We start from the raw sequence: 16,216 nt of genomic DNA, 5'->3' as shown, positions 1-16,216 counted from the left end.
CAGGTACAATGAGTTCGTGGACACCTATTTCCTTAATGTTAAAAATATTGCTTTTCATGCCCCTCTTAGATTACAAACCCATTCCTAACCTACGCTTCAATTTGACATGCCATCACTTGAAGCCACTTGAAGCTGTTTCCTTCAAAACCCTCTTCACATTAGGGATGTACAACGAAAATGCGGGAGTAACCAGTGACACTGATGTCCTGTGAAATAACGTGAAAAAACAAAATCCACACAGATTTCCTCCTGCTCCCCTCCTGGCCACCATGCCAGATACCATGCATGTTCCTCCATCTGATCACATTTGTATCCGCCTTTCCTCTGCGAAACTATTGATGGCTGCACCGTCTTCCAGCTAACACCCAGGCTTCCTAATTATTTTTTTGTAACCCCTAGGTCCACTCTGATAAGATATCACGAATGGAATGACTCCCGCAAAAAACAGAAACGCGTCTCAGGCCAGCGGATTGGATAACAATCGGCGCTGTGGCTTAGTCGGTTAAAGCGCCTGTTTAATAAACAGGTGATTCTGAGTTCAAATCTCAGCAGTGCCTTCAGACGTTTCGTCGATGCACGGTTTTAGATTAAAACAGCGAGCTGAAAAACGAATGTTGGAAAATAGAAAATCATTGGAAAACCTGTTTGATGAAAGCATAAAATCATGGCAAAATCTGTAGTACCAACTTTTTTAAAAAGTGCCCTGTGCTCCATCACATGTTTGTCAAATCTTCCCCAGCATCCATTTATCGGTGACCTTATTTTAGGGCAGGACGATATCACAGTCACAGCATAACATTGTGGCTTCACAGCGCCAGAGACCCAGATTCGATTCACTGCTGGGTCACTGTCTGTGCGGTGTCTGCACGTTCTCCCCGTGTCTGCGTAGGTTCCCTCCCACAGTCCAAAGACGTGCAGACACCGCAACGGTGGTTTGGCCATCCTAAATTGCCCTTCGTGCCCAAAAAAGGTGAGGAGGGGTGATTGGGTTACGGGGATAAGGTGAAAGTGAGGGCTCAAGTGGGTCGGTGCAGACTCGATGGGCGGAATGGCCACCTTCTGCACTGTATGTTCGATGTTCTAACATTCGCTCCCTGGTGCGATCTCAGTTGCTGTCACTGCAATGGCAGGGGCAAACAGCGATCTCCTTTGGCAGACATCATCAAGCTGAACTCGGAGATTCTCAACTCGGCTGCGTTGCTTTTGAATGCTTCATTCCACCCATTCTGGGGCCATTAACACGCATGCGTTGGTATTTCAATTAGTGTGACTTTTGTTAATATTTGTATTGGAATTTTAATGATTTCTTGTACAAAGTTTACAGAAACCGAACAATAAGAGGAATAACCGCTCCAACACTCTCTCCCCACATCAATGTAAACTAATCCCTCAATATGCCCCTCATCCCCACCCAATTTCCCCCCACCCCAACTGGTTATTATTGATTTCCCATATTATATTACATGTTTTTAGAGTTTGAATTTGTTTACATGTGACAGTACAATAAGAAAAGAGGAGAAGGAAACCATACATGCAAAAGTACCCAGATAACATCGACCATCTCCCAGCCCTCCTTCTGCAAGTACATTGGCTTTGTTCGTCCACCGGTTTTGTTTACATTATTCCATCTGGGCTGGAGTGAGTGGTGGTACGGTAGGAAAGTGGATAACACTCTTTGATCACAACTCCAGGGTCGCAGGTTCGATTCCTAGGCTTGGATCACTGGCTGTGTGGAGTTTGCAAGTTATCCCCGTGTGTGCGTGGGTTTGCTCTGGGTGCTCCGGTTTCCTCCCACAAATGCAGAAGGACGTGCTGTTACGTGAATTGGACGTTCTTAATTCTCTCTCTGTGCACTCGAACAGGCGCCGGAATGTGGCGACTAGGGGCTTTTCACAGTAACGTCATTGTAGTGTTAATGTAAGCCAACTTGTGAAAATAAAGATTATTATTATTAGGTGGAGTTCGCCCTGTTCAGGTCAGGAGCTCCAGAGCCTCTATGTTATTTCCACCCGTAATCCTTCCTCCCATTTTGTTCTGTGTGTCTTCCAGCTGGCGGCGCATCTCCCCTAAAGGTTGCCCATACAGGTCCCCCACCTAGGTCGCCTGTGTCCAACAGTTCCTCTAACATTGAGATAGTGGAGGGAGTTTTTGATTTGTAAGTGTTTCAGTTCATTCCCGTTGGGCAGTTGCAAACTTTCCATCAGTTCCACTAACGTCGCTAGTGTGTCGTCTGTGTAAATGTCCCGAACTGTCATTGTCCCTCTGTCCTGTCTCCATCTGTTTAATGTGGCATTCATCGTGACTGGCACGAACCGTGGTTGCTGCAGATGGAGGCCACGGTAGAACGGAGTGCTGTCTCAGTTGGTTCAATGTCCAGAGTGTGGTATTACTACTGTGCTTGCTGAGTGTTTGGCTAGCGGAGAAAGCAGTGTTGTTCTTGTGAGTGCTCGGAGGAACGTATCCATGCAGGAACTCTCCTCCATCCTCACCCATTATATTTATGGCCCCTTCGCCCATCCCCTCACTCTCCCTGCTGTGGCAGCACTGGTAGTGTTGTTGGTTTCGGAAGGCCAGGCATCCCATATTTTAGTTTCTGTAGAGGACCCTTTTGGGGATCCTTGGATTCCCCCCCTCAACCCTCCCTCCCCCCACCCCACATATTTGGGGTTGTTGCCACGGTTGGAGGCAGGAAACTTCTTGCTATCGAGTCTGTTAACTTCTCCCACAAATGCGCTGCAGTGCTGCCGCACATTTGTTGTAGCAGACGGCTGGGAATCCATTCGGTCCCGGCGCCTTTTCCCTTGAATGGCATTAATGCTCTCCATTACTTCTCTCTGATCAAATGGTGCTTCCAGCCTCCGCCTCCTAGTTTCGCCCGCGACTGGCATGTCCAGACCATGACGGAATTGCTTCATACCCGAGTTCCCTTCGGAGCGTTCAGAGGTGCACAGTGCCCGGTAGAAGGTTTCAACTGCTTTCCCCCTCGATCACAGTGCTTATTAGCTACCACCTTGAGCAAGGTTTTGGCGAAGTGACCTAATGGACTTGAATTCCAGACAAAAAACCCAAAGTCCGGACCAGTTCCGGGTCTCTACTCTGCATAATCTGTTCTGGGCACTGGTTGCCTGATTTTAAAAAGACCGGACGAATGCACAGATGCGAACAGACATACTGAAAATTCAGGATGACAACAGCCGATTCGGAAGCTGATGAAGAAAAACTGCCTGGACACGCAAGACTCTTGGAAGAAAAGGGATAATTTTTCCTATTTAGAAATGACAGCTGCCTGATTGTGAACATCGAGAGAACAATTTCCACAGGATGGTCACGTCCACTATGTTGCTCCACTTGCCATGAATGATCTGGATTGGAGGAATCCCTCGTTCGCCGCTTTTCCATCATGAGCCCACGTGTCTGCATGGTCATGGTAACTTTCCTCCATTTAATCCAGGGAACCAGTGTTCAATAAATCCATCATTAGCCCAAATTAGTTTAAATTAACTCGCAGCGAGCAATTCAATGGACCCATTTCCAAACAGTGTTTTAAAATTATTAAATTTCGTTATACCTATTCCAGGTTTTAAATTCCCCAGTCACTCCAACTTTTTACTTTTCCAAAAAAGCTACTGCTGTTAATGCTACAAATTGAAAATAAAACATATATGCTGAAGTTACTTGTCAATTCTGGTAGAAACTTTGGAGAGACAAACAGAGGTAATGCTTCAAGTTCACGACCCTTCGTTAGAAATTAGAATGTATAGATTATTTATAGTTATGTGAAGAAAGGAGAAAGTAAGGGGTTATGATTAACATTGAGTACAACAGTTAGAGTGTAACATACTTTCTCATTTGTTCTTTTGTGTACGATTAATTCAATACCTAATGAAATTCGCAATAGGTCGTCAATCCTTTTAGAACTCTGTTGCTTTACCTTCCACTTAATTTAGGAGTAATGTTTATCCTGCCTTGGAAAAGTGCAATCTCCCCGAGCACTACTTCCGACTTGATATCCATATCTGGGTTTGATTATATCGTCGGTAAGCTCACCCCTCTGTTGATATAAGTCCAATGGTTTCATTTCATGATTTTCATTAATGAATGAAATGACTACGCCATCTTCCATATGACTGCTCGGTCTGGTTCACCGTCACTCACTTGTTTGGCTGATTTGTACGCATTATTGACAGAAGCTGAAAAGTAAATATTTCACCGAAAAAAATGTCGCTCTGGTTGTATAAATAACATCACCTGGCATTGTGTATTAAAGGCTCATATTAGCACGCAAACCCCTTTATTTAGTCTTGTGAAAGTAACAACGTTTGGTTCTCTCATTTTAAGTTATCAATCAAGAGGGCAGCACGGTGGCGCAGTGGTTAGCATTGCTGCCTCACGGCGCCGCGGTCCCAGGTTCGATCCCGTCTCTGGATCACTTTCCGTCTGGAATTTGAAGATCCCCCCCCCCCCCCGTGTTTACCAGGATTTCGCCCCCACAACCCAAAGATGTGCAGGGTAGGTGAATTGGCCACGCTAAATTGCCCCTCCATTGGAAACAATGCATTGGGTACTCTAAATTAAAAATAAAGTTGGAAATCAAGATGCTCAACTCATCCAAAATTGATTTACGGGACAGCGTCACAGGTTGGGCCAGCATTCATTGCCCATCCAGAACAATCCGCCATTTCGGAGGGCATTTAAGAGGCATTACAATTTATCTGCATCTGGATTTACATGGCGGCCAGACAAGGTAATGATGGTAGATTTCGTTCAAGGGCATTCGTGAACCAGATGGGATTTTCCGGCAATTGACAATGGTTTCATGATCATTGTTAACTCCAACCTTTATTGGATTCAAATTTCACCATGTGCTGTACCAGGATCCAATCTCCAGGTCTCTTTCTGGGTCTGTGGATTATTAATCCAGTGACGATACAACTACGCCACCACGCCACTGCCTTCCCAAACACCGGCTGTACCATTTGATGTGATTCTTCTGCGCAATGCATTCACGGTTATACACATTTTAATGAGCACTAGCGGCCTTATAAGACTAGAATTTCACAAAAGTTTGAATCCCAGAGACAAAGAATGAAGACAAAAAGGAAAACGGGCTTTTTGCTGTTTTGTTTTTAATCATTTAATCAGTGAAACAGCTCTGAAAGAGACACTTGGCGTTTGGTTATTAATGATCACAGTAAAGTAAAGGACATCACTGAAACAGCATCAAATTTCGTAACGGAACTGATGGCTGTGAGTGAATAGAACCATTGCTACTAGAATACAGTTCCTATTTTAAAACTTATTTATTGTGATCAGAATTAAACAATAGAGTGTCATCACCAAATGTGTTCTGTCAAAACAGAACATTAATTCTCTGCTGTAACCTGATTTATTTATGTAAATGAACAATGTTGTAATCTCAGTATCCCCGTGGAATTTCCATGGGGTATAAATAAAGGCTGTGAAAATATATTGACGTAAAGTTCGACAGATCATAGTTTGCAGCACGAAGGAGCAGAGCACTTCACACACGAAATGCATTATCCAATTGATAATGTGATGAAAATATATTACACTACTCTTGCTGTTATTGGTGTTCCTGGTAAGTGGCCATAAATGCGAGGCTATTTAAATCTGTATGTGTGCTGGTCTTTGGTTTACTCTCTTACTGATGGTGTTGCATCCTGATATTGTGCTTACCGTAAAACAGTTACCCAATCAATGATATTGTTTTACTGAAGCAAATATGTGTTGTTTAAATTACTCGCCAAATATGGGCTTTGCTAGGTCTGCCAAGACCATTGCCCATCGGTAATTGGTCATGGGAAGGTGGTGGCGAGCTGCCTCTTGAACCGCAAACGTCCATGCAGTGTAGGCACGCACACAGGGCTCTTAGCGAGGGAGTTCCAGGATATTAACCCAAAGACAGTGAAGGAAAGACGATATAATTCTAAGGCAGAATGGTGAGCGACTCGAGGGGCAATATCCAGATGGCGGTGTTCCCATGTATTTTCTGCTCTCGTCCATCCAGCTGGAACTGGCCGTGATTTTTTAAAGTGCTGTCTAAGAAGCTGTGGTTAGTTATTACAGTCCACCAGTCCAAGGTACACACTCCTGTTTTTTGCGTCGGTGTTGAATGGATTCCATCCTGTGGAAGGGATAGCAATCAAGCCAGTGCTGTGTACTGGATTCTGTCGGAGGTTTTGAGGATTGTTGGAATTGCACTCATCCAGGCAAGAGGAGAGCCTTCCATTCTACCCTTGACTTGTGCCTTCCAGATTATGGACAAGGTTTGGTGGGTCAGGAGGTGAGGTACTCGCCACGATTCCTACCTTCTGACCTGCTCTTGTAATCATGGCATTTATATGGCTATTCCAGGTAATATTCCAGCCAATGGTACCCCCCCCCCCCCCCCCCAGGATGCTGATAATGGGAGTTTCAATGACGACAATGCCATTCAATGAAGGTAATGCAGTTGATGTAGTATACATGGATTTCAGCAAAGCATTTGTCAAGGTCACACATGGGAACTTATAAAGAAGGCAAATTCACATTGGATACAGGAGAACATGATAAGGTGGATTAAAAGTTGGCCGAACTGTAGGAAACAGAGGGCGATGGCAGACGGCTGTTTTCGTGACTGGAAGCCAGTGCCCAGTAGTGTACCACAGGGATCTGCGCTGTGTCCCCAATTATTTGTCATTTATATAAATGACTTAGTTGACTATGTGGGGGGTAGGATCAGTAAGTTTGCAGATGACACAAAGATAGGCAGGGTGGTTAACAGTGAGGTTGAGAGTATTAGGTTACAAGAAGATATAGATGGGATGGTCAAATGGGCAGAAACGTGTCAGACGGAATTTAATCCTGAAAAGTGTCATCTGTTACACTTTGGAAGGAGCAGTTTGACAAGGAAATATTCAATGAATGGCACCACGTTGAGAGGTCCCGAGGAACAAAGAGACTTTGGCGTATTGGTAAATAGATCTTTGAAGGTAGGATAATAGGGTGGTGGAAAAGAATTATGATACACTTGTCTTTATCAGTCGTGGCATAGATTACAAAAGCAAGGTAGTTATGTTGGAGTCATATAGAACATTGGCGATACCACAGCTGGAGTACTGTGTGCAGTTCGGGTCGCCACATTGAAGGAAGTATGTGATTGCAATGAAGCGGGTACAGAGCTGTTTCACCAGGATGATGCCTGGAATGGAACTTTAAGTTTTTAAAAATGTTTTTATTATTTGTGTTATACAGAGCACAGTATAAGTACATACAAGATAGGACTTCTGCAGGGGTGGGAGGGGGACCTGGGTGGTGCCCCTGGTGTTATTTACATTTCTTTTTGTTAAATAGATTTAGAGTACCCAATTCATTTTTTCAAATTAAGGGGCAATTTAGTGTGGTCAATCCACCTACCCTGCACATCTTTAGGTTGTGGGGGGCGAAACCCACGCAACCACGGGGAGAATGTGCAAACTCCACACGGACAGAGACCCAGAGCTGGGATCGAACCTGGGACCTGGTTCTACTCCGTTGTTGCCCACCCTCCACTACTGTGGACATTGGCTTGAATAAGGCTGTCTCGTACCCGACAAGTCTGGGGAAAGACCAGAACATGTGGGCCTGGTTGGCCCGGCCTCCTTGGCATCGTTCGCACCTGTCCTCCGCCTCTGGGAAGAACCTACTCATTCGGGCTCTGGCCAAGTTGACTCTATGTACCACTTTTAGTTGCGTTAGATTAAGTCTTGCGCATGTGGAGGTGGAGTTAACCCTGTGAAGTGCTTCGCTCCAGAGTCTCTACCCTGTTTTTAGAGTTTCAATTTGTTTACATGTGACAGTACAATAAGAAAAAGGAAGAAGGTAGCCATACATGCAAAAGTACCCAGATAACATCGACCATCTTCCAGCCCTCCTTCTGCAAGCACATTGGCTTGGTTCGTCCACTGGTCCTATTTACATAATTCTATCTGGGATGGAGTGAGTGGTGGTACGGTAGGAAAGTGGATAACACTCTTTGATCACAACTCCAGGGTCGCAGGATCGATTCCCAGGCTTGGATCACTGGCTGTGTGGAGTTTGCACGTTATCCCCGTGTGTGCGTGGGTTTGCTCTGGGTGCTCTGGCTTCCTTCCACACATCCAGAAGGACGTGCTGTTACGTGAATTGGACGTTCTTAATTCTCTCTCTGTGTACTCGAACAGGCGCCGGAATGTGGTGACTAGGGGCTTTTCACAGTAACGTCATTGCAGTGTTAATGTAAGCCAACTTGTGAAAATAAAGATTATTATTATTATTATTAGGTGGAGTTCGCCCTGTTCAGGTCAGGGCTTCGCTCCAGAGCCTCTATGCTATTTCCACCCGTAGTTCTTCCTCCCATTTTGTTCTGTGTGTCTTCCAGCTGGCAGCGCGTCTCCCCTAAAGGTTGCCCATACAAGTCCCCGCACGTCCCCCACCTACGTCGCCTGTGTCCAACAGTTCCTCTAACATTGAGATAGTGGAGGAAGTTTTTGATTTGTAAGTGTTTCAGTTCATTCCCCTTGGGCAGTTGCAAACTTTCCATCAGTTCCACTAACGTCGCTCGTGTGTCATCTGTGTAGATGTCCCTAACTGTCATTGTCCCTCTGTCCTGTCTCCATCTGTTTAATGTGGCATTCATCGTGACTGGCACGAACCGTGGTTGCTGCAGATGGAGGCCACGGTAGAACGGAGTGCTGTCTCAGTTGGTTCAATGTCCAGAGTGTGGTATTACTACTGTGCTTGCTGAGTGTTTGGCTGGCGGAGAAAGCAGTGTTGTTCTTGTGAGGGCTCGGAGGAACGTATCCATGCAGGAACTCTCCTCCATCCTCACCCATTATATTTATGGCCCCTTCGCCCATCCCCTCACTCTCCCTGCTGTGGCAGCACTGGTAGTGTTGTTGGTTTCGGAAGGCCAGGCATCCCATATTTTATTTTCTGTAGAGGACCCTTTTGGGGATCCTTGGATTCTTCCTCTCCCCCCCCCCCCCCCCCACCCCCAAATTCATCTTGATCATCTGCAACCTCCCGCCAAGGAGAGTGGGAGTACGTCCTTCCTCTGCAGGTCCTTTTTTACTTCTTCTACCGGGCTAGTCAGGTACGGTGTGTGGATTTGTGTCCAGTCATGGGCAATTTGGATCCCAGGTAGCGGAATTTGCTTTGGGCTTGCCTGTACGGCAGCCCTTCCTGCTCTGCCCATCTCTCTTTCGGATATACCGGGAATATTTCTCTTGCTCAGGTTGCGTTTGTAGTGGAAGAAGGCTTCAAACGCTTTCAGGAGCTTCGTCACCCCTTCCATGCTCTTTTGCGGGTCTGAGACCTAGAGGAACAGACCATCCGCATAGAGTAACCATCTGTTTCGTCTCTGAATCCCCTTCCAATTTTTTGCCATTCTGATGGACGATCGCTAGCGGCTCAATTGCCAGGGCGAATAAATGTGGGGAGAGCGGACATCCCTGCCCATATGCCCTTTGCTGCTGGAAGTATTGAGAGCTGGTGGTGCGGTATGTACGTTCGCCATGAGGCTGTGCACGGGAGTTTCTCCCAGGAGATGAACCCTGTTCCAAATCCAACCGAATACAGTACTATGTGCTCCTTGCACTCGACTCTGTCGAATGCCTATTCTGCATCCAGGAAAATGATCACTTCTGGTGTTCTCTCCCTAGATGGGGTCAATATCAAGTTCAGAAGGCGTCTGATTTTCGTTGTTCGTTGCCTGTTCTTGACAAAACCCGTCAGGCTGTCACCTAACACCTCTGGTACGCAGTTCTCCATTCGCATGGCCAGGACTTTTGCCATTATTTTCGCGTCCATATTGAGCTGCAAGATGCGTCTGTCAGATTCACATTTGCTGTGGACATTGTCTTTCTTAGGTATCAGCGAGATTGTGGTTGGTGCCACGGTTGGAGGCAGGAAACTTCTTGCTATGGAGTCTGTTAACTTCTCCCACAAATGCGCTGCAGTGCATTTGTTGTGGAAGACGGCTGGGAATCCATCCGGTCCCTGCGCCTTTTCCCTTGAATGGTGTTAATGCTCTCCATTACTTCTCCCTGATCAAATGGTGCTTCCAGCCTCTGCCTCCTAGTTTCGCCCACGACTGGCATGTCCAGACCATGACGGAATTGCTTCATACCCGAGTTCCCTTCGGAGCGTTCAGAGGTGCACAGTGCCCGGTAGAAGGTTCAACTGCTTTCCCACTCGATCACAGTGCTTATTAGCTACCACCTTGAGCAAGGATCACCCTGCATAATCTGTTCTGGGCACTGGTTGCCTGATTTTAAAAAGACCGGACGAATGCACAGATGCGAACAGACATACTGAAAATTCAGGATGACAACAGCCGATTCGGAAGCTGATGAAGAAAAACTGCCTGGACACGCAAGACTCTTGGACGAAAAGGGATAATTTTTCATATTTAGAAATTACAGCTGCCTGATTGTGAACATCGAGAGAACAATTTCCACAGGATGGTCACGTCCACTATGTTGCTCCACTTGCCATGAATTATCTGGATTGGCGGAATCCCTCGTTCGCCGCTTTTCCATCATGAGCCCACGTGTCTGCATGGTCATGGTAACTTTCCTCCATTTAATCCAGGGAAGCAGTTTTCAATAAATCCATGATTAGCCCAAATTAGCAATTCCCTATTTCGGGAATAGGTCTACCCTATTTCGAACCTCGTGTTTCCTCTCATTTCCCCCTTGTCACGTCCAGTTTGGCATCGGCCCTGTCCATCAGTCGTCCGTTCATGTTACTACAGTTCCCTCTGCCTAAAATGTCTGCGTCCAGTAATTCTTCTAGTAGTGACTGTCGTGGCGGCATGGATATGTCCTTGTTTCCTTCTATCGGAAGTTTTTAAGCTGCAGGTACCTGTATTCGCTGCCGCCAGCTAGTTGAAATCTTTCAATTAGTTCATCCAGTGTTGTGACCCTGCCGTTGGTCGAAACGTCATTCTACCTTTTAAAGGAGACGTCTGTGAGTACCGGCCTAAACCTATGGCTGTTGCAGGTGACGGTCTTATCGTGCATTTTTCTTGGGCCAAACTGTTGTCGTAACTGGTTCCACGACTGGAGTGTTGCCACCATCACCAAGTTTGAGTACTTCTTGGATGGGGATGGGACTGCCGCCATGGCGAGGGTCCGGAGGGAGGTCCCCTTGCGGGAATCCTCCTCCGTGCGCATTCATTCGGCTTCTGGTTCCTTTATCTATCCCATTACTCTTTCTCTGTCACTGCCCAGTGGTAGTACTGCAGGTTTGGGTGAGCTAGTCCCCCTGGATTTCGTTTGCTGTAGGACCTTTGTGGCGATCCTTGCATTCTTCCTCCCCTCCACTCCCCCCCCCCCCCCCACACACACACACATGAACGCCATAATTAGTTAGTTCTTGTTGGGGGTCGCGACAGGGGTCCCGGCGATAGCTATCCTGCTCGTCACGTGACTTCCCTCCCTTAAGTTACTGTCCTGCTTTTCCACGCCAGCGCTTTGAAGTTCCTACCCGTCCCATACCCGTCTGATCCTGTGTTTTTCTTGAGTGTCACTCTGCTTTCCCTCTGTCGCTACCCTTGGTGTCCTGAACGAGGCCACAATCTCCTGCATAAAGCGGTTTCCTAGGTGGTGGCTTGCTGTTGGTAGTACAGGTTGTGTTAGGGTTAGAGGTTCATCTCTGTCCCCCCCCCCCCCCCCCCCACCCATGGCAGCCCATTGCCGCATTTCTGATTGTTCCAGTGGGCTCCTCATCGCTTCGCTTGTTGTCGTTGCTCCAGCCCGCATTCCGTGAAGAACTTGTCTGCCTCTGCCGGGGCTGTAAAGAAATGTTCCTTGCCCTGGTATGTGACCCAGAGCTTGTCTGGGTACAGCATACCAAAACGTACGCCGTTCTTGTACAGCGCACCCTTTGCCCTGTTCAATTCGGAAAGACGCTTGGCCAGGCAAGCCCCAATGTCCTGGAAATTCTACTTCTGTGTCCTTCACAGCTGCAGTTCTTGGACTGCCTGGCCCAGCGCAGGACTCTCCCGGTCTTGGCAGGGTGTAATTTCGCTATCACCGCCCTTGGTTGGTCCCTGGCTTTCGGCTTTGGTCCCAGCGACCAGCGTGATCTGTCTATTTCTGGTGGGCGAGGAAGGGTCTACCTGCCCATCAGGTTGCCCAGCATTTGGACCACACAGTTTGAGGGGTCCCTACATTCGATCCCCTCTGCTCGGCCCAGGATGCACAAGTTTTGTCACCCCGACCGGTTATCTTGGCCCTCTACCTTTCATTTGTCACGTCCAGCCTCGTCACCTCTTTTTCAGGGCATCGATCCAGTCACTCTGGTCCGTCGCGGCCCTTTCCAGTTCTATGATCGTCGCTCCTTGGGCCTCCAGTCTCTTTTCAGCTATGTCCAGGGCGAGCTGCATGCGTCTCTGGGCTTCGGCTACTGCACCCTTCACCGCTGCCTGGGTATCCACTTTCGTTTATTGTTTTTGTTCCTTTAGTGTTTCCGAGAAGAACCTCATCCAGTTACCCCTCCCCCCCCCCCCCCCCCCCCACCCCGAGGGGGGGCTTTGTGTGCGACTGGTCTGCCCTTCTCATTCCGGTGGATCTTGGGCTTCGTCGCCTCAAGCACTGATTGGCTCGTCCGTTTGTTTCTGCTCCAGGCTCCTTCCACTCCTGGTCTCTGCTCGGACCCTGGACTGTCTTTTTCCAGGTATTTTCCCTTTCTCTCTGACAACCCCTCCCTCCCCCCCCCCCACCCCCAACCCCCACCCCCGCCGCCCTCACCTGTTTAACTCAGGTTGGGCGAAGGAGTTTTTTTTGGTGGCGAATCTCCGATGAAAAGTGGCTATTTTGCTGGTGCGCGGGGGGGGGGGGGGGGGGGGGGGGGGGAGCCACTTGATGTGCAACTGCTCAGTACATCGCCGTTGCCGGAAGTCCAGACCCTGAAGTTACCAAGACAGTTTGGATCGGCTTGGGTTGTTTTCGCTGGAGCAGAGAAGACTGAGGGGCGATCTGATCGAGGTGTATATGACTGTGCGGGGAACGGACAGGGTAGATGGGCAACAGTTGAAGTGCCGGTTCCGAGGGGACAGAAGTTCAAGGTGAGGGGCGGGAGTTTCAGGCGGCATTTGAGGAAAAACGTTTTTAACCAGGCGGTGGTGACGGTCTGTAACGTACTTCCGAGGAGGGTGGTAGAGAATGTTGCCTCGTATCCTTTAAAAAGCACCTGGATGAGCACTTGGCAGGTATTAACATTTGACGTTATGGGTCAAGTGCTCGCAAATGGGTTTGGATTGGCAGATGAGGTGCCTTTCATGCGGCGGTGCAGATCCGATGGGCCGAAGGGCTTTTTCAGAACTGTATTTTTCTGTGATTCTGCGAATGTCAAGGAGCGAAGATTAGATCATTTCCTGTTGCAGATGGTCACTGTCTGGCACATCTGTGACGTAAATTTTACTTGTCACTTGTCAGCCAAATTCTGCTTATTGTTCAGGTCTTGTTGCATTTGGACAGGGGCTGCTTCAGTATTTGAGTGGTCAGGAATTATTGTGAAATATACCTGGGCTCATAAGCACCTCTCTTTGCAGTTTGAAGCTATTACATTTCCTGCAGCAGCTTGTACGGTGTATTCAGAACTCAGTGCAGCCTAATCTCCCAGGAAGGGTCTAAGTTGGAGTATCTCTAAGTGTATATTTATATTGAACAAAGATCACCAACTTCGTTGCAATACATAATCTCAGTATAATGCATTACTGGAAATAAGTATCTGTTGAAATGTGCTTAGCGTTAGTTCCAACAAGCATGGAATACCTGACCCTCGTGGTCATATTTCTTCATGGAGTTCCTGTCACGATAGGGTGTTGTTGAATGTGGGTGACTAACTGTAGTGAAGGAGCTTGTTATATTACGAAAATCTTCAGTGACTCAATTCCGTGGCGCTGCCTACGTTTTTATAGCTGTTATAGATTGCAAAGGAGATGGACAGTTGTGTTTTTTCGTTATGGTTTAATTAAGTTAAGTTTGTTTTTCAGACGAACTGCTGCAATAAAGACGGTTTTTATCTACCTGCAGAGAGCGAAGCATCTGAATAGCGTTGCTATTGTACTCAAAATATCTGTGTGTTAGTTACACCAAATATTAATACTTCATGTTTTAATGCCGATTATCATACCCGTCCCAACAGGCTCTTGAGAATCTGTGGGCCAAGTGTTATCTTACATCATATGACATAGGATTAATATTGGGCTTTGCCTATTTATATTCCCAAATCATTTGTTTCTTTTATCGATTCATATGCTGTGCCATTCACTGAAAAGCACATTACTCTGTGGTCAATTTCTTTTGAGAACATAGAGGTGAGTTGGACCTTGAAAGTTCGTAGTCCATGTGGTGCAGACACACGTTCAGTGACATGAGGAACATGGGAAAAACACGAGGGCTGCCTGCTCCATTACAAAAATGGGAATTAAACATTGAGGTCCAAAACGGGCTGAACTCTGATAGAAGGCGTTCATTCCTGGGGAGGGTCGCATCCCCTGCTACAGAATGGTCCTGAGATGATCTGTGTGCAGGGGATAGCTCAGATTATAGGAGAAAGGGGTTCCACACTCAAGAGTATATGGTGCTGGAAGGGGCTTCTTATCCATGGGAACCAATTCCAGTTATTGAACAGAAGGAGTGGATTGGCCAATATCATATGACTTTTATATATCGGACGGAATATAGTCTAGGGTGGGGGGGGGGGGGGGGGGGCAATTTCACAGAGTTAAAATTGTCCATCAGGTTTAAACAGATTTCCAGCCTCATTAAAATCTTTCAGTCGATAACTGCCCTCTTGTGTGCGCTGGTGTGCACTCCCCTTATCTAAACTCATCTTAACCCAAATGTGAGTGGGTAGGAGGTGAATTCAAGCCAGGGTTCTGATTTTGAACATTTTGACCTCGTACGCAAACCAAACATCTTTTAATATTAATGTTTCGCCCATTCTGTCACAGTGAATGTTTTATCTGTCAGTTCTATTCACTTGCCCATTGTCTGCCTTACAGTTAATTTGGTTGCGATTGTGATCCTGTCCCAGGGGAAATGTGGTCTCTCCACGTGCACTACTCGCTACTTAGTGGCCATGGCAACGGCAGATCTACTGTTCATTACTACTGAAGTTATAATGTGGCGGATCATTTATTATTATTTCCCGGGATCTTTTCTTCTCATCACACATGCGTGCAGTGTTATCAATGTCCTGCGTCGTGCAACGACAGAGTGTTCGGTCTGGTTTACTGTTACTTTCACTTTTGATAGATTTGTGGCTATTTGTTGTCAGAAGCTAAAAACAAAATTTTGCACCGAGAAAACTGCGACTTTGGTTCTCGCAACAACCTGCGGACTGCTCTGTGTAAAGGGCATTCCGTACTACTTTGCACAGGAGCCTGGAGAGATAATCAACAACGTACCATGGTTCTGTTATATAAAGCCAAGCTATTACACGGAACCAGCATGGGTAGTATTTGATTGGTTTGATTATGTTTTAACCCCACTGCTCCCATTCACTTTTATCCTATTGCTCAACACTCTGACAGTGAGACACATCTTAGTTAGTAACCGGGTCCGTCAGGGACTGAGGGCCCAGAGTAAAGGAGAAAATCACAGTGATCCAGAGATGGAAAGCAGAAGAAAGTCTGTGATTTTACTCTTCACTATATCCGGCAGTTTCATTCTTCTGTGGTTGGTACACGTCGTAGATTTCTTATATTATAACATTACAGGAGCAAATACCCGGGACTACAGCAAGGCTGAATTCATATTTCAAAGAGTCGGATTTATGCTGCGGAATTTAAGCTGCTGCACAAACACATTTATTTATGGAGCCACTCAATCCAAGTTCAGAGAACAGCTCAAGCAGGCTGTAAAATATCCAGTTACTGTTATTATTCAAATAATCCATAAGCATACGAACTGAGACCAGGCCTGAGCTAAATTGCATTATTACCTGTTTATTAATGTAATATTTATCCCAGACTCCCAATAGGACCACAAAAGAAAGTACATATGCAGCAAGAGGTAACCGCTGGAGGTTTGGATGAAAAAGGTGCAGGGCGACTGCCATAGTGACCACAAAATTACAGGAAGATAAAGTACAGTCACCATCAGTCCTTCACTGCAACTCGTTCAATTCTCTTTGCCTCACATCCGGTTCTTGCGAAAACAACATTCAATCTGTTTAGTAATCT

General features: G+C 46.7%; 1 protein-coding gene and 1 non-coding gene across 2 annotated transcripts; both read left to right on the top strand.

Moving 5' to 3' along the window:
* Positions 1-483: 483 nt before the first annotated feature.
* Positions 484-557, top strand: trnai-aau (transfer RNA isoleucine (anticodon AAU)). Its single transcript has one exon. It is a non-coding gene; the product is annotated as a tRNA-Ile (tRNA).
* A 4,975-nt stretch (positions 558-5,532) lies between these two features.
* LOC140411366 (probable G-protein coupled receptor 139) lies at positions 5,533-15,945 on the top strand. Its single transcript, XM_072500485.1, has 2 exons — positions 5,533-5,599; positions 15,035-15,945. Exons 1-2 carry the CDS (start codon positions 5,533-5,535, stop codon positions 15,943-15,945), a joined length of 978 nt encoding a protein of 325 aa, XP_072356586.1.
* Positions 15,946-16,216: the final 271 nt, after the last annotated feature.

Source organism: Scyliorhinus torazame, chromosome 4, assembly GCF_047496885.1.
Source record: "Scyliorhinus torazame isolate Kashiwa2021f chromosome 4, sScyTor2.1, whole genome shotgun sequence".
Taxonomy (NCBI): Eukaryota; Metazoa; Chordata; class Chondrichthyes; order Carcharhiniformes; family Scyliorhinidae; genus Scyliorhinus; species Scyliorhinus torazame.
Note: the sequence above shows the minus strand (reverse complement) of the source record. Positions and strands in the feature narration are given on the sequence as shown.